Genomic DNA, 23,927 nt, shown 5'->3' with positions numbered 1-23,927 from the left:
TATAACTAATTATTATCTCTAGTTTGTCCAAAAAGGTAGGAAACAAAACGTAGTCTTGAATCATTAAAAATAAAAAAAAACGTAATTGCAATAATTTAATTATATATATTATTTTGTCAAACAATTGATCGCATTATAAATGACATACAAAAAGTTTCGATTTTTCTCGCAACGATGTAAATGTAACCTCTTCCAGTAAATATGTAATGACATAACAGAATAAAGGTAAATGTATTTCCTGGCCTATACTTCACTTTCACGATCGTTACAATTGCAAATGATAGAATTTATTAATTATAAAACATCTACAAGAATATTCTCTCAGCAACGTAAATATTTTAATATATACATCATTTCTTACTGATAGTCAAAACGTATATTCTTCAATTTTCATAAATGCATGTATTACTATATATTACTGTAAATTAAACATATATATTTCTATTATATTATTGCAATTTCAGAATATTATAATCTTATTCTCTTTTCAAAATATAATAAATTTTTCTCTACAACTCTAAAAAATTATTCATACAAAAATTGGTAGATTTCATATCTTTTGGCAAACTTGTCATCTTCATCGTATCAATTTTTCGTTTCGATACAATTTCAAATTCATTCACTTTATTTGAATTTATCGTAGACGACCTGAAAGGAACATCCGTTCCTCGGATTTCGTTACAGACCGGGGCCCAGTCTTGAATTCCGACCGTGTATGCAGTCGACTTTTCAACACCTCGAGAGGAAGCACGTCAGGGCGCACGCGCCGTCCGGACGCGCCATCGTCGCGCGTCGACGTCGATGACAAGAGCACCGCTGGATATCCCGCTGGCGTAGCGACACGGAAAGCCTGACCTTCCTTCGTCCCCGGGTTCCCGGTCGGGGAGCTTTTACTCGGCCCGCAATGTACGTCCTCGTGTACGATCGCACGCGATAGATTCGCGCGCATGTGATTTACGCGCGGCGGGAAAGAATTCTACGCTCAGATGGCAGATATGTCAATAGCGATTTTTTCACGGTGAAAAATTGGCTTCCAGTTAATTTATCTCGCGGAAAAGCGGCTGCGCACAAATGGACATAACGAGGAATGCTTATTTTAAAACGCAATCGCGCTATTTTGCTCCGTAATATTTATTTCGTAAACTATGTGAAGGAAACTATGTGAAATACAACGGCTATATTTGACAAATAAAAGATTTGTTTACGTTTCGTGTTCTCAAAGAATACCTTACGTCAAAATTATATTTCTGAATATTTTCAATAATTGCGACAGCTCTGATCTTCAATTATCTCTGTTCTAGATGCTTGATCGATCTAACAAGAAAAACCGAAAATGACGGATCCATCGCGACATACCTGTCGAGGGCGGTCAATGGTATGCCAAGGACCATGCAATCCGCTAAAGGCTCATCAATATCATCATCATCACCATCATCGTCATCATCGTCAAAAGATCGATGCGACTAGTATTACATCAAGAAAAGATATTTCCTTCCATCCGGACGAATTTCCGCTACTATTAAATTCTTTAAAGTCAGATATTCCCATCATATCTGAAATCTCGAAGAATGACGAATCGATTTCCAGAACGTCATCTTTCACTAGAATCGCTTTCATCAAAGTCTCGAAAACTCCTCGACCCGAAGAGACCGACATTCCTGCGACGATCTTACGAAAGGTCTTGTCGCAGAAAAAATTAGAAAAGCTCGGAGAAGCGTCAATGAGCAAGTCGCCGCCTTTGAGAAAAATTGACAGACTTCCAATGAGAAGCAATGAGATAGTTCCGACGAAAACGACAGTTCCGACGAAAACGACAGTTCCGACGAAAACGACAATTCCGACGAAAACGATAATTCCGACAATATCACTTTCTCCGCAGGAAACGACTGTAACAGAGGCTTATCGAGCACCGAGGATTCTGCAGAATACGAAATTTATAATTACAAATAATCTGAACAGATTAATACCGAAAAAAGTACCTTCTTTTTTTCTGTTCCTACTGATTTTCATAATTTATGCAGGAATTCACGTATTATTGGCTGTAATCACATGGCAAACATCTATCTATCAATATTTCGCGACCAGTCAAATTTGCGGGATTCTCGTGTTTTTCATGTGGAGGATAACCGGTACGATATTAATCTGAGCTACTGCGAATCGCGCGCGGCGATAAATATTACATTGAGATGATGCGCTGTAAGATGAATATCGAAATTGATTGACGTGTTTTATACTAATTTATCACGATTATATATATGGAGACAACATCTCTGCACCGTGTTCCGTTGAAGAATTGATTAATTGCCGATCGCTACGAAATTAATGAGTTGTAGAATTTAGAAAGTGTGAGATTCAAATGTAAAGATTTCAACAAAGACTACACCTGAGCGCTAACAATTTAAAAGATTCTTCATTTTTCTCCATTTGTATTGTTGGATGGCATCGTGACTAATGATATTTTGCTACTGAAATAACTGACATTTTTTATAGTTTATTCTTTAACATCTATGTTTAGAATGCTCGATGAGTGCTGAAATACATAAATATGCATATGCTGAAATATATTTTTAGAAATATATATACATGTACATATTTTTCTAAATTTTTCTAAAAATTAATATATAATTATCTTTGAATTATTATATAAAATAAATTTTTCTTGTGGAATCTCAAACACACACACACACACACACACACACACACACACATACACAATATATATATGTATTCATTAAAAAAATTACATTTATAGTTTATATCCACTTTCATCAAAATGTTGCGCACACACACACACACATACACATCCGAATACGTGCACGCGCGCCTTTTTTTATCCAGATCCTTGTTTCGCGCGAAAGCTTCCATTGCTCCTGTCACTTTTTTTCACAGGACCGCAAGGGTAATCGTCGCGGTTTTCTAGATCTATTTATCCGATGACAAGGATCCTTTTTCTTCACCGAGCCGAAGCCGCAGGACTCGTTCACAAGGAGCTAAACGAAACGAGGTCGGGGAAAGAGGAGAGAACTTTAAACGAATGCAGATAAGAGAGGGGTGTCACACGAGCGTCCTGCTGTCGTCTATTCGCGAAACCCCGAGAAGACTGGGCTCCGAGAAGACGGGCCCCGCGAAGAGGATGGGGGTCGGTGGCCCCCCGCGACGCAAACCTCACCGCCTCGAAGCGGTTTTGCGGTTTCGAGCTCCTCGAAAACGATCCTCCCTCCCTCCCTCCTTCCCTCCCCCTCGGCACGTACGCGTTCGGTTAGGTTCGTGCGGTTTTTAACAAGGGCATTGTCCAACCGCTACTTGAATAGTATCGTCGTTACGTCGCCCCGGGGCCCAGCGCACCTTAATGACACGACATTGTCGATCCTCCTCGGGCGAGGAGTTTTAACCGAACGGTGCATTCGATGGTATGACATCTGATGAAACACTAGATTACCGTTATTCATCGACAATGTTGTTCTCATAAAGTTTGATTTCTTTATAAAATATTAATTTTTTTATATACATATTGCACTTTTCAATATCTAAAATATATTGATATATAATTTCCCGTAAAATTATTATGAAATTAATAGTAATCAGTTCTTTGTTCACACATAAATCTCTAATGCGAATATTAATTCCGTCCTTGAAAAATGTTGAAATTATGCTAGTAACTTAATTGCTCCAGCTTGACATTCTATAAAATCATCAGGGTCGTTTGCACCTCCTTTAACTCACATCACCCCGAGGCAGCTGCAGCTACTCGCTTATCGCCCGAAGCCAGCCTTGACGTGAACGACAACGTTTCTTCCAAGGAACTTGGTGGTGCTCTCGACTTTCACCTGCTGCTAAGAATAAATTTTGCAATCGCGCGCACGCGTTTTTACCAATATTTTTAGCCTTGTATAGACGCGCGCGCACATACGCACACGGGTGTCAACTTTTCGTAAATATTAGGCGTGCGAGGCGATAAATCGTCCGGAAAATTACCACACGGTGGGGTTCGATCGCCCTCCCGGATAAGCGCGTCGACTATTTAAGTATCGATGGAGAAGCTATCGACGCTCTCCCTGGAGATCCGCCACCCTTGCGATCTCTATCGTGCGCATTACACTTGTACCCTATGAATCCCGTGCTCAGTGACTCATGTTTTTACGAGGATCGCGCGACGAACGAGTCAATTTGTTTGACGCGTGCCACTTTCGAACGCGATACGCGTATCGCTATCGAAATTGTCGACCGTATCGGAGTAGCTTCGTTTTCCTATCCTCGAGAAATAATGGTTTCGTGCAAATAACGCGCCTTTAGTCACGTATACAAGATAATATTAAATTATAAAAATATCTCAATGTAATTCTGAATTCAACTTTCATTCTGAATTGGAAGTGGATTAAGATTTTATGTATCGATCGAATATTAATTCGCTCTTCGCGCAAACATGTCAACTTTCAATATATTCCTAAAATAATTTTTTTAAAATAACTTTGTGATTAATTTGATGAAGAAAAATTTTTTATTTATTCCCTTCAAAATTTGTTCCTCTACATAAATTTTTTCGGCAATCTATTAACAAACGTCACCATTTCCTGTAGACTCTCTCCTTCTTTCTCTCTCTCTCTCTCTCTCATTTATTTATAACATGCATAATTAAAAGAATATATTTGCTCGCCACATGACTCTATATGACTTAATTGCTCTTAAAAAAGAATTATCGCGGCTAATTCCGATCCGTGCGTTATGCACCATCACCCCGAACGATCGCGATTCAACAAACAAACGTCCTAATATCACCTGCGGCTAATTTACCTCCAATTCCAACACCAACGGATCGCTCCTAATTCGTCGGGGCGCACTCGCCATCCGACATTACGACGCGTTTCCCCGTCAAATTAGGCGGAAACAAACAAGCAATCCTCGATGGCCCGTGGCTAACGAGGCCGTAATCGCAGAAACACCTCGATCCCCCGAGTCACCCGAGAATTGCCTTGAACCACTCGTATATCTTTCTCGCTTCGCGAGGGCCCCGACTGCCCCCGAGGAAGGACCCGCCGCTCCGCGCACCGGTGCAGTTCGTACAAATGGATTACGGAAGCGCGCTGGATATTATACCACCGATCCGACGATCTGAGTTAAGCCTAAAATGTTTGCCGTGCTAACGACTCCGTACGCCAGGTGGGAGAGATCGCCACTATTGTAATTATACTGCGGCTGTCGCGCGTTTCATGTCCCGACGATCGTGACACCGTCCGGCAGGACGGTATTTCTCTACCCCTGCGTAAAAAAAAAAATAATAATAAAGAGAAAGCGAGACAACATAATAAACTGTTTGAACTTGCCAGTACAAGAATGTTAAAACGTGTATTTTTCAATATTTTCAATATTTAGAAAAAATAAAATTATAATGTTTGAAAAATGTCTAAAAGATTCTATTATTATTCTATAATTAATGATCTCTTGCTAATTTGTTTTTTCATATCACATCAATTTTCTACAATTATCTTAAATATAATCTTGATGCAAAATGTAATTGACACGCTTTAGTAATAATGTAACTAACAATAAATCTCAATCATGCGTTAAATTATTAAATATATTATTAAATATATCAAAACATTTTTCATCGCCCTACTTTGATATCTTTTATAATGCACGACATAAGGCCCATCTTTAATTTACAAGTTTCTCTTTATCTCTCGTCTGTCTCGCATTATGTTATACTTCGTATTTATTTATTAATATGTTTAATCTATTCGGAGGCCTTCTAAGGCTATTACCTGGCGTATTTATTATATGCAGTTCGGTATAACCGCGCAAAAATGGGGTCTAAAATGAAGAGATGTCTATCTACCCCTACTCTCTATCTCCACCACTTTTTCCATCTCTCTCTCTCTCTCTCTCTTTCTCTGCTACATTCATTCTCTCTTTCTCTCGACACGTTGTTCTCTGTGCATGTTCTCCGCGGTGTAACGTGCTCACGATCGTCCCAGGGTCGCGTGTGAGTGTATAATGTAGGTTGCTGGCACCTTGATGAAGGGTTCGCGTGACGAGTACCCTCTATCCGCCGGTATCCTGTCTCTCTGCTGACCTGCTCGTCCGCACCTCCTATTCCGTGCGAGGCTCGCAGTCCACGGTTACCCACTTAAACGGTGAAAAAAACGCACCGGCCGCAACGGCGACAACGACGACGACGGCGATAGCGTTCTTCTCGTAGAGCGAGTTCGACGACCATTTTGCTTTCCATCGCGTCTCTACAAACCGCGCATAAATTCTTCTCTGGAATACTCGTCGTTAAATTGTGACACAAAAGCTAACAAACGAGCGCTAGATAATTAAAAGCTTTATTTCTTTGTTAAAAATCGAAAATTTAAAGCTTGAAATCTAGACAGAAAAAAACTTTTCAACCAAAGCAATTAATAAATGTCGCGTTCCACTATCCTTCTTTTTTTCTTTCTCTTCGCTTTGGTTCTTTTCATCTCTAAAACATCCATCGCAAATTGATTATTGTATTATCTTCTTTGGTTCGTTGTCGAAAGATCATTTCCTTTCTTTTCAACGATCTCCCACAATGTTTACCAATAAGTAAAGTTTATACACGTTTTAAAGTGTCACTTTTCTTGCGAATCATTGAAATTGTAAAATACAAAGAAAGCGATAAAGAAAAAAAAAAGACGAGAAAGAGAGAGAAAAAAGATTTTGAAAAGTGGCGGTGCTAACGTGGGAAAAGAAACTCCAGTTCGTTCGTGAAGGAACCTACGAGGAGATCTCGGCACCCCGTAGGGCCAGACAATTCCACCTGATTGGTCCGAATTCGTATTGTCACTCTGTAGGTTGATGTTTCGAGCTCGCTCAGCTGGGATTTCATGCCAAGTTGTTGCTAGTTGCTAACGACGCTATTCGTGCTTCTCCGCGTTTCCTTGATATATCGATCGTCGGGGGGCCCGACCAAACAGCGATACACGCATTATTTCAAAATTTTTAAATGCACTTAGCAGCTTATTGTGCCGTGTCAAGAACTTGGAAATATATATCTTTCATTCGAGCACCACTTTAAAAGTATCGTTAATTAATTCACAGGAATCCGATCTCTTCGATCGTCTCGATCCTTATTAAAAATGTCTTGTTCAGGCGTATTATCAAACACTCAACCCTTGTCAATCGTAATATAAATACTTTTAATCCCGTGCAACATTGCGAATGGTTTGCAACTTTCGTATCACTTCCCGTTCATTCTCCGCGACGTCTCAAGGTTGCAGCACGGATTATTCTCAGGTGATCATCGCTCTTCTCTCTACCCGAGGCTCTCTTGAGGCGTTTTCTAATTACGCGCCGTCCGTCTTATCCAAAATCATTCTATACGCACGTGGCTTATCCAATTATCTGCTTTCCGCGTGCTAGCGTAAACACACATGTACGGTTTCGCTACATGTAACAGAACTGATCGCGTTTTTAAGCTTGTTGCCTACTAAAAGGTGGCCTCTCTGACACCTTATGTTCATAGATAATTATTCGAGAGAAATTACTCGCTTAATATTTTGTAATTAGAGACCTATCGGCTTATCAGACATCATATTCTGGATTGCGCGGCTTATCAATTATCATTTCTCTATCTCTCGCATCGCGGGCGCAGAAGCGCTTATTTTATTCCTTCTATTTCGTTCCGACTCAAACTATGCTTCTTGTGAAAGGCACGTCAATCTATCCTATTCTAAGTTGTAATTCGTGAATCATTCGTTATTTCTCAACGATGACAGGATTCAGAGATTCATGAAAGGTTGAAATTTCCTACGAACAACGAAACACGTAAATTATCGATACTCTCGGGCGCAGAACTATCGTCGAGATCGCAATCGAAGAGCAAATGACGAAGTCAAACGAGTCAGCGGACGCGATTTATCTAACACGTGGCTTTCTCCTCGTTCAGCGAACAAGATAGCAACGTAATAGCACCGCGTGTCATATGTCACACATTGTTGCACATACGAGGAGGAATCGTGGGCGTTAATGGCCGAGCCGCGAAGCTTATCCGGAGTACATCTAATATCCAAGCGAGCTAGACAAACACATATGGCGTACCCGACATTGATCACCACGGTAACACTTCAAGGTTGCGCTTTATAGTAACAGCTACATTTCCACCGACAAACAGCCCGAGGCCTGGCGAACCGCAGCGCGGCCTGAGGAGGAGCAAGAAAATACACATCCAGAAAGGATTAACTTGTATATATAATACGGCGATCTGAGAGTCGCTTCAAGTCGGTGAGAGCTCTTCCGAGCTTCCAATTTTGTAATTTGTTACTTTATTAGCAATTTAAATAAATACAAACTTGAAAAAACATGAAAACGAATATGACCAATCTCATCGATAAAATTGCTTCTTGGATATGTATTTGGAGAAACGCTGATATCTAGAATGTAATGTAAGTAAGATTACACGTCTGATTATAAACGCTCAAAAATCGGAAGCACCAATTCTTGCAGCGCGCTTCATAATTGCGCACGGCGCGGCTTATCCGTAATCGCATTCACAGTTACAATTGCGTGGCTTATCGGATTATCATCAACTTTCTGCACCATATAAAATATGCTAGCGCCGCGCTTACGTCGCTTTACAAACGCGTTCTATGTGCGGCAGAATACTGGCTGAGTAAAATAAAATCACAGAAGCGAATGATTAATACGCCTTTGATTGCAAATAAGGTGCATGGCTTAAGTGAATTACCTACGACGAGATGCTTTGAAATTAAATTAAGAAAGATTGTAACTGGCGCAGAATTTTATCGATAGTCTCAATCAATCTAGAATTGTATATGTAATATTATCCATCTTAAGATTGGAAAAATAAAATTTCACAACATGCACAAAAAAATATATTAACAATTATAATAAAAAAGTATTTAAAAAAGATCATTTTTCGCAAAAGTATTTTTTTATATTAATTTAACACATTTAAAGTTTGTAAATTATTTAATGATACTTTTCTTATTAAATTAAAAATATATCTTGTTGTACCTAACTGAAAATATGCTTCGTTGCACTTTCAATTAATATTTGATCTAATTTCTTGTATGTAATATCACTATACAAGTTTTTCATTTAACAAATTTCTGTTTTTTTTTTTACTATGCATTCAAGTAATAAAATCAACACATATGTTCGGATCACAAGCACTTCACGGTCGACAAAAGATACATTTCGTACTCGGTGTGCGCGGTATTTCGTAATTAGCCTGGAAGCTTATCTCGATCGCAGCATCTCCGAGAGTTCCCAGAGATGAAGTCCCGCCTTTCGCGCATCCCGCGATCGTGATCGCGGACTTCAAGCGATAATAGAGCGCATCGATCATCAAGGTAACACTTCAAGGTTGCATGCACGTATACGCATGCGTGTTTAGGATAGCTGAGGATAGTTTTCGAGTAGCCTTATATACGTGCATTAATACATACATATATTTCATAATTCCGACATACTCACGCCTCTCAACTTGCAGCTGCGCGGAGCGGTCAAACTTTATTAGCATACTTATAAAAATGCGCGCGTTCGCACGTAAACGCGCGCGATAAATTATGTCTAAAAGACTTTTAAATATTCCGTAAAACGTCAGTTAATGAAATCCATTAGTTCAAGCACACCGACGCCGCTACCGATAACGTCGCGTCACAGGGGTTCTTTCCGCCGAGAGGCTTTTCCTGCTATTTGTTCGCGAATTTAAGGCACTCGTCTCAGTGTCGCACTCTCTTTACATGAGATCGATTAATGCGCGCGTGAACATTAACGCTCACGCAATCAGGTTACAGAATCGTAAAGATAATTGACGAGAATCTTGGTCGGCGATGTTGAAAGAGAGAAACACTAAATGTCATGTTTGTCGTTAAAAGAACAAGACTGATTGCATCAATATTAGAAAAAAAATTAATTAAATGCATATTTATTTGTACTGAGAGAATCGTTATGCATTTGCATAGATAAAATTAAGATTTATCTATTAGTTTAAAAAAATAGGAATTTTTATGAGGAATGAATAAATTATAAGCGCATTTCCTGATTTCTGCGAAATTTATTACGCATTGAAAAATGTTTATAGAAATGAGAGAATGCGGAATGTTTAATTCGAGATCCTATTCATGAAAAGATTAAGAAAAAATTTTAAAAACTGAACATTTTGTTTGAAGAACTTTTAGGATATTATAAATATAACAGATTCATCTCGCCTTTTCTAACAAAACTCATCAAAGCTTGCTCTGCGTGACTTGGCGCGTTCGAATGTTTCGCGCATCGAACATCGAAACCTTTCCCCAATATCCTCGCGTCTCTCCTGATCGACACGCGTCACTTACCGGCCGGTCTTCGTGATGATCATCTCCGTGCCGAGGTCGTTGAACTTGTCCCAGAGCTCCTTGGTGTCGAGTCGGCACTCGACGTCACGTAGATCGTCAGAGTTGCAGCTGGTCCTCAGACGCTGCTGCTGCTTCTTCTCGTCCGTGTTACATCCATCCGTACTGCACTTCCGCGAGGACGACTTTCCGATGCCGACGATATCGTCGGCCAGCACTCCGTGGACCGGTCCGTCGTCGACGCTGCTGCACTCTTCCACGTCGACATCCACCTCCTCGTCGTCTTCATTCCCGGACTTGGCGGACTCGCTTTCGCAATTCTCGGTCTCCTCGTCGCCGAGAAGAGCTTCCTCCGTTACAACTGTCGCTGTCGCGACAATGTTTACTGGCGACGCACGAACACCTGAGAAAATCAATTCTTCATTTATCATATCTGACTGATTTCCAATATACATATTTCGAAGCTGATAAGAAAAAATATACAATTATATGACGGCAAAAAAATATATTATTAATATTAATTTAGCAAAATTATTTCATCCATATCAGAATATAATTATCATAAGTAGTTTTATGTTCCATCATAATTATTAATAATGAGCCCCCTGTCTTCCCAGTTGAAACTTTAGTTTCAACTGGGCGATTTCGGCAACATTATGACCTATCGATCGTATCGTTTATTGAGTCGAGATTTATCGCGAAACAACCGCCGACCATCTATGGTAAAGACGCGGAAACAAAATCGCCGAAGCAGACGCGCGATTATCGCGAACCGCGTCGATTTAAATGAGCGAGATGAGCCCGAACGATACCGGGGGCGGCCGCCGCCTGTTAATTAATCGACCGGGCTCCGCATCTGCTACAAGGTGGTGGCCCGGCGCCTAATTAAACCGTCAGATTTTCAAGAAAGCCGATCCACGCCGCTGTGCCGGTGTGTACACAATGTTAATTGCGCCGGGTTCGCGATATCGATCTGTTAATTTGTACTATTCCGCGCGAACAATGCGTCTTCCTGTGCGCGTTTATCTCAAATTGGATCCGCAGTGTTGCTCGCGAGCTCACTCATGCACGTGCGTAACATACGCACGGGAAAATTTATCGATGCGTTGTCGTCGACGAGAAACGGATCGTCAAAATGCTATTTTTTATTAAAAACTGCCCGTCTTCACGAAAAATATTGTTACCAAAATTATTCTTTTCTTATTTCCATTTAGCATTATGTCCAGAATACGGCTATCTAATATTGAAATTTATTCGCTTAATATAAAAATTACGTCGCGTCAAAAGATTGAGAGAGTCCGACTGTATTTAGTACGTCAGGGAGACCGCAAGCTTTAGAATTATTCATCTAGCTGGCATTAAAAAAGCAGTGTAACGTAAAATAAATAAGAGGCAATAAAGATTTCGAAAAGATTATAAGAAGTAATTATTCCCGTTATACACATGTTTCTATCGTTTCTATCGTATATATTTTGAATCTTCCGATAAAACAGGCGACTCCTTTTCATTTCCGCGATGCGAACAATGTTGCTCGCTAACGACTTGATAAGTCATCGGACACACACGCTTCTTTCCGCTTCGCTGAAACGGGATGCGAGTTTCTGGCCAGGTGATCGAATACCTTGTGATCGGAGAAAGATGCGAGACACGAGACTCGCCGAGCCAGAAAACTGGCGATCATCAGTCGCTACGACTATCCTTCATAGCGATCGTCCGTTGATCGCGAGAGAAGGGACTACATAATTTGATATATATGTTGCTTCCCGTTTTCTTTCTGACTTCTGATTACTACATTGACTTCATTGTTTCTTCCCCCGTCGCGCGCTACTTGTGGACACTACGTGCTCAAACCGGTTTTGTTAAATTTTCTATGAACGGATACGATAAGCATAACGCGATTACTTTCACCGTTTCGAATAATGCGCGTTGCGCGCCTTTAACAATTTGCATTTTATTTAGGAGAAACGAGAGGCCTTTTAGGCGAGCGACTACCGGACCATTTCTTAATCGCCCCGAAATCATATCTTTCTTTACTACTTGAAATTTATCAAACATATATTTTCGATAAAATACTCTATATCATCTTAATTCAAAGAGTTTTCGATTCTTAATTTTTAGGACGATTTCTGAAAGTCAAATGAGCGAATATATTGTTATCATTTTCAAACTAAAAAATAAACGTAATACAAAAAATATTTCAATATGCTTTAAGATATTGAAATGTCTAATAAAAATAATAATAATAATAATAAAAATAATAATAATTGATTGAATTTTAGGAAGAAATGAGAAGTATTTTTAAAGAAAGAGAAAGACTCGTGCAATACGAGTCGACGCAAATTTCGCGAAAACAACATGAACCGCCAAAAGGTGCGCACCGTGGTCGCGCGCATCGCGTGCTGCTCGCGCGTTGCGTGCGCGCACATCTGCGTGCACGCATCCACGCACACACGCGGCCGGCTAATAATAATACAGCGCGGAGGCCACGTCCGTAGTTCGCATTGCGGCACGCGTGTCACGTCGCTCTCGCGAGTTACGTGTAAAGAGGCGCTCGGCACGCATATATGTATATACGCGCGCGGCAATCTTTTATTTTATTTCCTCTCTTTCGCGTGGTTGCGAAATCGTTCGAATTTCCTTATTGAGCCATCGCACGCTACTACGGAGGACGAGGGCAAAAAGTACGCGCGATGCGATGGCGCGAGAACAGCCGGTGGACGTGCGCTCGGTGATGGAAAAAAAAAAAACACATACACACACAGCCCGATGTTGTGTGTTAAAATTAACACTTCGGCGCGCGCGTCTCTCGCGTGAGTCGCGAATGCATCGTTGTCGTTGTCGTCGTCGTCGTCGACGTCGATCTCGTCGTCCTCGTCGTCGGTCTTCCGCGACGTCACGCACGTCGAAATTACCCAGGCGTGTACATCGTGCCCTGGCATCGCTCGTTAATTTGTGAACAATCGACTTCCCTAGAAATCTAACTTCTACATCGACGATGCGCTCTACTCCGTTCCAAAGTGTGATTCTATACAACTTAAAAAGTATTACGTATAAACAATGTGCAGACAACAACGCAGTTATATAATAGTAATTGATTAAAACAGAGACTTTAAGAGAGAAAAGATTATCTTTTTAAAATATAGTTTAATTATGTAGATATATGCTCAATATACATATATTCTCTCTCCATATATTATATATTAATGATCTTGTGATCGTACAATGTGCTTTTTATATAAAGTAGTCAAAATTGTTACAAAAGATATTTTTCGTTTTCTCTTTCCTTTGGCTCTTCCCTTTCTTCAGCGTTAGCAATAATAAACGGCGAATAAATTCGAACGCAATTTCGAAGCCATGGAACGTGTCGCATGAAAAACGGGCACGGGTCCGATGGTAACTTAAAAAGCCTAGATCTAGTATACGGGCACACGTGCCTATAAAGCAACACAACAGTAGGATGAATGCTTCACCGGAAGCTTTCCGGGCAGGGTACACAGAAGAAGATGGAAAGAGAGAGAGAGAGAGAGAGAGAGAGAGAAAGAGAGAAAGAAAGAGAGTGCCAGAGTATATATGCTCGCGCGCGCGAGAAGGTGGTCCCGCGTTCCACGTGATCTTTTAAGGCCAGAAGAAATATGACCGAGAGCTACTGACGTCAGCTTCCTTTTGCCGCGACCGACGGCCGACCACCCAGAATCCTGTCACCACCCGGGCCCCGCTTTCGAAGGACGTCACTCGAGAGGATCGACACAGGCGCGACCCGAATAACGATCGCGTTACCGGAATCGCCGTTTTATCCCGGCGAAAAAAAGAGAATAAGAAACGCGCAGGTATATGAGTCAAGCTCCAATTCCAATTCCGCGCAGGAGGGATACCGGGAAATCGTTTCATTCAGAATCGAATACCTCCCGCGAATCACAGGTGGATTTCATATCACCGTTTTAGGCGAGAGAGAGAGAGAGAGAGCTATGGCCTACTCTAATTTTGATAATTTTCAGTAACATGGAGAATTCTATTATATAATATTCTAAATTATATCTATGTGACTGAAGCAATGATCTGATTGCCATAATCATTTATAAATTATCACTATTTGAAGGAAAAATAATCTTCAAAGTGTGCATAATGCATGATACTATGGAAAACTATCATAATTGTAGTTTAATCGAGAGAGCGAGAGAGAAGCGGATAGATCGCGGTTAGAACGTATCATTTTGCGTTTGCCTTTAATGCTGATCCGGTGGCAAAGTATGATGGCTATTAATTAGGGCACTTTGAGAGAAATAATCGACACGCGTCGGCGGAAACACGGCACAAATAATGCAGCGTGTATAAAATCGACATTAGCTAGTTTCTCAACATGACGCCATTACAATTATTGCCAACGGATTAGAAGCGTGTTAGGGATAAATCGCATTTCATTTAGATCGCGTAACACGTCGCTGCTCAATCACGCAAACAGAATGCCGTCTCGCGGTTAATTACTTCGCCGCATGGAGATGGAGATGGTGTAGATCAAGTATGTGACACTCTTCTCTTAAGATTGCATTAGTCTTAAGAGATTTTGCATGACGATTAAATTATGCGCGAGTTATTTTTGGACCAAGTTATTTTCACGTCACGTTATTTTCGCAAAATTTATTCGATTTTCAACTAACCAAGAATATGTACTTTACATCAATCCGGATCTTATATGGAAAGCAGCTGCCGTATTTAAAGAGTTTGAAAACAACTAGAGTTTCAATAATCTCTTTCCTTCCGTTCTTTTTTCCTCTTTTATAAATTCTGTAAATATAAAAGAAACTTGAATAATGAATAAAAAATTTAGAAAAAAGAAATTTGTAAGTTCTCTCTTCAAATAATTAAATATAAGCGTGATGAAAAAAGACTGGATTTTTACTTGGTCTACACTTTACGTCCTCTATTTCAAAATTATGACAGTGTAACTTTTGATTTGATTTATATGAAAGACAACATTACATCTCGAACACTTTGTATAATCGGGTAATTCGTAAGCCAGTCTTATCGGAGATTCGCGCGAATTTTTACATAATTCCTTAATCCGAGGTACACTTTTCTCCAAATACATGGGGTCACACGTACTCCCGAGACGGAAGAGGGTTTAAACCGGTTTTGTGTAACGGATCCGCTAATTTCGCGCATGCAAGAGAGACGGACAAGCGAATCCGATTTCGCTAGCTGGGAAATTAGATGAGGAAGAGCGCGAGAAGATATCGAGTATAGCGCGAACCGGTTTCGCATTTCGCGCGCGCACGCAGAAAGCGCGGACTCGATCTCGAAAGTAACGCAAAAACGTCACGAACGTCCATGAGAATGTCCGAGAAGCAGAGAACAGAAAAGAAGGAAAAAAAAGAAGCAAAGATCTTAAACGTCTTGCATCATATCTTGCAATCAATTTAAATCTGGGTTAAATCGATGAATCCTTCGCGCCGCGTCTTTTTCGCATACGGAATAATGTATATTCGTCAGAGATAACGACTACGAACGATATCGCGGATTCCATAAATTGCTAATCGCGTGCAGTCGGTATTTAATGCATTTCCACTTCTCGAGAAGTTACGAAAAAAGAGCTTGCGAGTGCGCGGCGAGCTTTAAGAATTCGTCGGATTGCTGGCGGCGAGCGTAATGGCATCATTAAGCTGATGTTATTACTGAAGGCGGTGGATGAATCTTTACCTGATGACAAAAACACGCCAGGCGATTTATGCGAGCGGTATAAAAGTGCAGGTCACATGGAAAAATCGCGCATCTTCTTCGTCTCTCTCTTTCTTTCTCTCGCTCTTTCTGTCTACAGTTTGCTTTCTTTTATCGCGCTTTCTAACGCTTTTTTTGCGATTATGCAAAATGCTCAAGATGCGAGTAACGAGAGATTAAGATCTTGTAGAGCTGCTACTATCGAATGCGGCAAACATAAAAAGAAAAACAAATATTAAAAATGATTTAATACAAGTAAATTAAAAAAATTTTTTTCATTACCTTGAAGTGCCCTTGTCTCTTTGCAGTTGAAACGTGTGTTTTTGAGTACATATAAAATTAATGTAAATCATATTTGTAATTCTCTTAAGTGTTGTAAGTAAAAAAAATAAAAAATAAATTGTAAATATTTTTTTATAATCACTGAAAAAAACAATAAAATACACTGCTGCGATCTTCATTCGAATATATTAACACATTGCGTTATCTCGCAATTTTATAATTGCCTTATCGCGCGCAGATTTATAATTACACCGCACATTGAAAATTATATTCGTTACTACAACCATGATGAAACGTCACACGCGATAATAATTTTGCAACGCAGATAGTTACGGTGAAAAATATATGTGTGCGACGACAGTCTCGAAATGGCGGATAGCACATGCTACGTCTGTTGGCGATTTCCATATTCGTGCAACCACACGCGTCTTCCGATCGGCGACCGATTATTTTTCACGCCTTGTAAGGTAGCCCGCACGTTTTTATAATTAAATGCGTAAATCCCACCAACTGTGATCTTTACGGTGTAAATTTTTCTAATATATTTAATTGAGATTTCGGGATTTCATAATTGAGAAAGCAAAACATTAACTGCAAATCTACGATGTATGACATATGACGTATTTTTTTTATTTTTATAAACCTTTGCCTTAAGAATTAAAAATTGCTATATTTCTATATTTATTTCTATTTAATATATTTAATCTCAATTTTATGTTCTAGCTCTTTCTTCTCTCCCTTTTCCCTATTTTAATTATATAAAAAATATATATAAAAGAAAAATCCTACTAATCCTCTTTTTTAATTCAATTCTCCGACATTTTTCTCTATAAAAATAATAATTCTATCTTACAACACAATTCTCCAACTCAAATCATTTGAAGATAAAATCTTCCATTGAATCTTGAAGCCATTTTTATGCCAGGAATAACAAATGTTGCTTACATAATTTTATAGTTCTGTATATATACATTTCTTGGCTACGAGTCTCATATCCAATTTGCATTGAGCTTTTTTCGTCACGGAAAAGCGCCATAAATTTGCGGATTCACGCGAAGACTCGAGAATTTGATCTCTATAGATCATCATCTGCTTAGCGAGCGTCTAACGTACGCTCGTTAATTCTGGTGCGAACAGGTAAAATTTACGTGCAATTTGTTGGCAGCGATTCGCCACTCGCAGCAGTGGCCTGGCGTTCCCGTTGCATGAGTATGAATTGCTATTTTGGACACTAATTATCGCTCGGCTTGCCAGGCGACGCATTTTTGTTCGACGCGTTCGCGCTGATTAATCGTATATCCCTAATTAACGGGACAGCGCGCGATCAGCACTCTCGTCCTAGACCGATATATCGGTGCATCGGAATAAAATTGAGTTCTAATACAAGATGAGAGTCTTATTATTACCAGTGATTCCACAAGATCTCTACAGCTCGCGAAAAATTACGCTAAAGTTAATTTAGCATTGTAATTTAAAAGAAAAAAACAAAAACTTGAGAAAGCAAAGATATATATATATATATATATATATATATATGATATATATATATATATATATATATATATATATATATATGAGAGAGAGAGAGAGAGAGAGAGATAATTTCTATTTTGCATTTTAAATTATTATATTACGCTCTTATAAGAAAATATTTTCCAAACCTTTTATTAAACAAATTATACATGTATATATTTTTATTTATTTCTCGTGCTACTTATTTTGTTTTAACATTTATCGATATTTAATTTTACGCGAGTATATATGAGTTTAATTAATAATGGATATTTTTTGAAAAAAAATAATATTCGTATTTTTAATAATTAAAGAAAAGTTCAGATTCAAAAACTCAAGATTTCGAAAATGCTAAGATTTATACTTTTATATTCAAATTTTTTATTCAAGATATCAAAATTTGAATATAAAAATTGACGCTTCTAATAACATTTGCCTGATTTAAAATTATTAGCATAGATACACAATCATATATCGATTGTATTTAAAAAACGCTAATGCGGACACATCATTGGAGATAAACATGATTAGAAATTTGATTATATTTTCTCATTTCACTAGTTCATGACTAAACTAGCAATATTTCAATATTTAGGCTGATAGCTAAAATGTTGGGGTTAACAGATGCGAATAGCTAGTTGGTTCAGACAAACCGCAAGCCGTCGGATAGAAAAGCGCATCGTAATGTGGACAGACCAAGGAAGCACTTTACAGCAACAAACTCTCAAATAAGGTCGTTAAGTCGTAAACTGAGTTACCTACATAAGATGAACTCATAATTTAACCTTTTGTAATCCGAACAGGCTTTCAATGCGGCGCCAACAACCGCGAGATAATTTGATTCACTTAATTGAATTTTCCGTGATGACATATAACGATGTATGTATATGTGTTATTTCTCAAAATATCAAAAGTATAAATAATATAATTAAAAGTAGAGATGAAATGTATTAGAGGATATATAAAAGCTTTTAACAGACAAATTATTTAAAAAAAGAGTGACACAAATTTTATAAATTTTAAGCTTTGCATAAATAATTTGCACTAGTTTATTTATTACAAAGCGTTTATTGGTTCATTGTGTGTCGCTTGGATCTCAAGATAGAGTAAACACTTCAAATAATAAATAAACGGTTTTTTAACTGGCTGTCATTATAATGTACACAAAAAAAAATATTTTTAAAGAAAAATATAAGTTATGCAGAATATAAGTTATGTAGAAGTTTGAAATATGTATATGGACGCTGCAATGCACGATATTGTGTTAATGCGAAACCATTTCGATAGATGGTTTGTATGTGTATGATTATTTGAAGCTAATTTTCTGTAACGTAAATTGTTTGTCTCGGTAGATGCATAAGCGATAACGTTCTGATACGAGCAAAAATCTATCTGCGAGCGCCGATAGCAAGACTTTCCTCTAATATATCTTTGTTATTTCAGAAAAAAAACCGAAATCTTCGAGATTTCATATCTTCGATTTTAACGTTAATATTTCCAGCAAAAAATGACAGATATTTTGATTTGCCATAAAATTATTATTAGTGCTTTTAAAGTATAATTTATTAAACAGATGATAGAGAAATGTTACTATGAAGAAGATGATAGTTAAAAGAAATTAAGGATTAATAAATTTTCTTAAACACAATTTTTGTTTTTAACTGTATGAAATTGAGATTTATTTCAGATATGATTAAATTTTTTTACAACAATGTTGTAAGGTGTCTTCCATTGTTTACTATCATTGCCGACAGCAATACTCGAAACAAACGCGTATCTATTTGAACGTTTATCTATTTGAACGTTTGACATTTCTATCTCAATTTCATTTCTTTCTACATACACATACATTTGCAATAGTTTCTCTCTTTCTCACACTTTCCATTGTCGCGAGATATTCCTTTTCGCCTCTCGCGCGTTAAATGTCAAAATATAAATGTCGCTTTAAATGTTTTAAAACTCAGAAAAAAGAAAACAATTAGTTTCAAAGTTTTCCAGTGACTCTATTTTGAATCTAAGGATCAAAGCATAAAACTGTACGAAACATGATGATTAATGATAAAAGTTAGCCTCAATTTCTGATTGACAAGTCTATTGTATCCGTGTTAGTTTTTGTATTATTATGTGTTGTTAAGGAGATGAGAAAGTGGTTTGTCTCACACAGAATTGTTTGTTGAGACACGCATGTTTTTCTTGTTGATTTTGACGTGCCTCGAGATCGCCTCGAATTAACATTTGCGCTGCGAGATATAATGTTGATTAGTTAAAAAAGGCTTTTATATAATATATATAGTGGCGGAGAAAATGAGTGCAATTTTGCTGCGCTTCTAATTGTTTCAATCACAACAAATAACATTTGAAACAATATAATGTCCTCAAAATGTCTTTAAAACTCACTTTTTGGTCAATTCTTTTATTTTTTACTTAATTGATTGAATTTATGTCAAGCATATTTAATAATTTCAATAACAAATTCGTAAAATTAATGTTATTTATTAGTGGCGAACTTTCTTTAAACAGTAGATGAATACCTCTAGGGCCTGCATTGCACAAGCTCTCCAAATCGTATATCATCTCAAGACTTTGGAATGCCAAAATCTGCTATTATTATCTAGATAATTATTATCGATAAAAAAGTACTGTTTATTTTCTATACATAGTGTCCGGAGTCAATCGCATCCGTCATGTCAGACAGAGCGGATTAAATCGAGTAGTAAAGTCTTCTATTGTTTGTGATTTTCGTAATAATTATTAAAAAATTAATTAAAAAAGATCGGCTTATGCAAGTTACTCCAAAGTAATTATTTTTTAAAAATTACTTTTACATGCCATAAATCTTCATACCATTCATATTCATTGAAATAACGATAGTTTTCATGTAACATAAAATGAGAAATAATATATCTTTTATGTATATATAAATCGATTAAGAACAAATCATGTCACACATATCCAATTTTTCATGTGCATATAATCCCATTTGTTTCCATGAATGATACGTATGTATTATAAAAATTGTATTTGACAGGTATAGTCGACCTGCGACACTCATTTTTTTATATTCGTATAAATGTACTCACGATGATCCAGCGTCGAATCAGCCACGAATCCCTTGCCAGTCGGGCATTCCAGGTTGGTGTCAGCGGTGGCAGCAGCGTTGCCGATGCCCTGCAGGTGGTAATGCCCGAAGGACGGACCCCCGGGCGCCATGATGGCCGCGATGCTGAAGTCCGTCGCTTTTCCCCTCTCCCCCTTCGTAGGCATCCCTCCCCGACGACACTCTTACTCTTACGCGTTTAGTCCCTTCTCGCTCCGGACCGATCTACGTCCCTGTCGCGGTTTTACCTCACCAGGTCCAGAGATTGTCCAATTTTTCTCTCTTCTTTGGAAAAGTCGAGAAAATCAACACCCTCACTCGCGACAAGGCATATCAGGCTTCCGTCGGCACTCTAGTCCCTTCCGCTTATCCTCACCACCCACTTCGCCCTCTTTCTATCATCAGGCGCTCGTTCGTGTCAACATAATGATCTGCAGCAACGAGAGAGAGAAAAAGAGAGAGGAGGCACCTCTATCTCCTCGGAATTTTTCACAGATAGCCGCGACGCACGCGATTACCTCTGTTATCGCGAGCCTTTTCCCGCCGATTTCACTATCACGCCACAGCTAATTGCGATTGCTAACGTCGTCACGTCGTTTAAAAATCGTTATCGTTGTCAATTGTCGCCTGCTGTCGTCGCTGATTGTTAATACTGTTATTATTAGATTACGAGAAACGGCGCAGCGCACAACGCGTCTGCGCTCCTCGACTTCCCGAACTTCACTGGACCGTCGTTCTTCCTCCCACGCGCACCGACTACCCCACTACTACTCTATGTCAAGTAGGGGCAGGGGTAATAACCGCGCAGCGTGAATGCAGCTTACGGTGAGCGGTGACGTTTGCGCGCGCAGTATCGACCGGCTGTTTAGGCGGGGCTTTGCCAGTACCTTGCTCGAACCCGAACACGAGCCTCTATCTCTCTTTGTGCCCCCGCCGAGACGGGTCACGTGACCGTGCTTGAGAGAGAGAGAGAGAGAGGTGCGTGAGCGCGCACAACATCCATGCGGCGAAGGCGGCGCGTGCAGAAAGGGACCTCGCTCTCGCTCTTTGCACGCCACACCCCGAAGAATCAGCCACATCCGTCGCCACCACACCACTATCGTAAACTGACACCGTCGCTCCCCACTACTACCGGAGTCTATCTCGACGGCGACGTGGGTATCGCGGAGTGGCGTGGCAGCGACACGGTGGCCGCGCGCAACGACGAAAGAGAGATCGATCGACCTCTCGCGCCGGATGGCCGGCGTTCGTATACGTATCTACGTATGTATCCTCGCAGTGGCGTAAGATGGAACCGCAAAAAACTGTCGAAAACGAGAATCACATGTGATTCATTGTTTATTAACTCGAAAAAATAAAAGCCTTTGACTTATATGTATATGTATACATAAATGTGTAAATATTCTTTCTAATCAAATAATTTATCTTATGTAAAAAACCAGATAAATGGTTAATTGATTATGCAATTAAGGCTGTTAAATCTTGTCAAATTTAACGAATGCTTTTATGTTATTCGATCGAATTGTGGAAGATTAATGGCATCTCAAACAGTATTATGTACACGATTAACATCCTTTGACAAAGAGACATATCCTACGCCGCTTGATTTTCTCGCAGAAGGCAGTAAAAGCGCGTGGAGAATTTATTTAAGACACGCCTCGATGATGGTGGTGAAATGCACCGGCACGTAATACGTGGCTAAAAGCTTTCGCGAGCCATTTGAAAGATTGAAGAGATGAACGAGAGTCGCTTGTGCCGGGAATAATCATAAGAATCCACTATTGACGATTGTTATAAGGCAATAATCGTCACACTGTATTATTCCCGTTTATGCCAGTCGTATACTGCAATTTACGCGCGAGAAAGATTGTATCTTCGAGAAGAGTGTTAAAGCTGGACTACATATACGCGTATATCTCTTTTCCGTGTAGAATTTCCGTTTGACGCTGACTCACGTGTTCCGTTGTTACACCAGATTTATGCCAACCTTTCCATAACTTGCAACATGATTGATACTCCCCTCATCGCCATTTCCATCTTCTAGAAGTTATGTCTCTCTTTGCTTTTATAATGATAAACCTACTCTCCTATTTAACCATTCTAACCGCAAGTAGTTATACTTGTCGCTCAACAATTTCTACGAACGATATATCGCTTACGGAATTATATGCGAAAACAAAACTCTCTGCTCTCTACAAAAAATAGAGAATAAATACATTCTAGAGATTTTTTTCAGTAAATTTATAGAAAGTAAATATATCCTGCATTTTTTTTTAATTTTCTTAAACGGTGTTCGCTGAGCTTTTAAAACGCTTCACTAAAACATTTTATATATATGTATATTTATTACAGTAGCATTTATTAACAATCACATTAGCATTTCTTATTACTACAGATTGATAATCATGTTACTAGCTACAACTACATTGTCGACGTTCCGCCGCATCTCATCAGCATTCCAGAAGTTCGTGTCTCCGCCGTACTAGATATCTTCGCGGCGAATTTTCACTCAGGACACGTATCGCGGATATTCGCCGTGGTAAAACGAAGAGCGGTATAAAACACGATCGAATTCCGCGAGCATTATCATCAAAAGCGAGCGGCGAGAACGCGCGCTTGTGGTGAACGGAAGAACGCAAAAGATGGATAGACGTTACGTGGGGCGAGCGAGTACTAAAACCACCGTATAAAGAATATTCAAAGACGCAACGGGAACCGTTAGAAATAAGCGTCCGCGTCCGAGAGAGAGAGAGAGACGCATCTCGATCGATCAAACGTCATCAAAGTGGTTCTCGACGAGACAATTTCGACCTGAACGGCGTGTGCGTGCGCGGATGCCTCGGCAAGAGTACCGACGAATAGGGGTGGGGGGGAGATTTACGGCGTGTGTTTAGGCACTCAGGGGCGCTTTACCTCTAGCCCCCTTTATTATACTAATTTCTCGGGCATGTCAAAATACCTATCATATGTAACCCGGCCTTCTGAATTCTATTCGACACGCTGGGTGC

The 23,927-nt window shown here is 39.3% G+C and overlaps 1 protein-coding gene across 1 annotated transcript in view; it reads right to left on the bottom strand.

Annotated features, from left to right (window-relative positions):
- LOC126859253 (T-box transcription factor TBX20-like) overlaps positions 1-21,687 on the bottom strand; it is a 51,380-nt gene extending 29,693 nt beyond the window's left edge. The window contains exons 1-2 of the mRNA XM_050610339.1: positions 20,903-21,687; positions 10,320-10,719 (exon numbers count right to left, since the gene is read on the bottom strand). Coding sequence (XP_050466296.1) covers positions 10,320-10,719; positions 20,903-21,086 — 584 coding nt within the window. The 5' untranslated portion in view covers positions 21,087-21,687. The remainder of the gene's footprint in view (positions 1-10,319; positions 10,720-20,902) is intronic.
- Between the last annotated feature and the right edge of the window lie 2,240 nt (positions 21,688-23,927).

Source organism: Cataglyphis hispanica, chromosome 3, assembly GCF_021464435.1.
Source record: "Cataglyphis hispanica isolate Lineage 1 chromosome 3, ULB_Chis1_1.0, whole genome shotgun sequence".
Taxonomy (NCBI): Eukaryota; Metazoa; Arthropoda; class Insecta; order Hymenoptera; family Formicidae; genus Cataglyphis; species Cataglyphis hispanica.
Note: the sequence above shows the minus strand (reverse complement) of the source record. Positions and strands in the feature narration are given on the sequence as shown.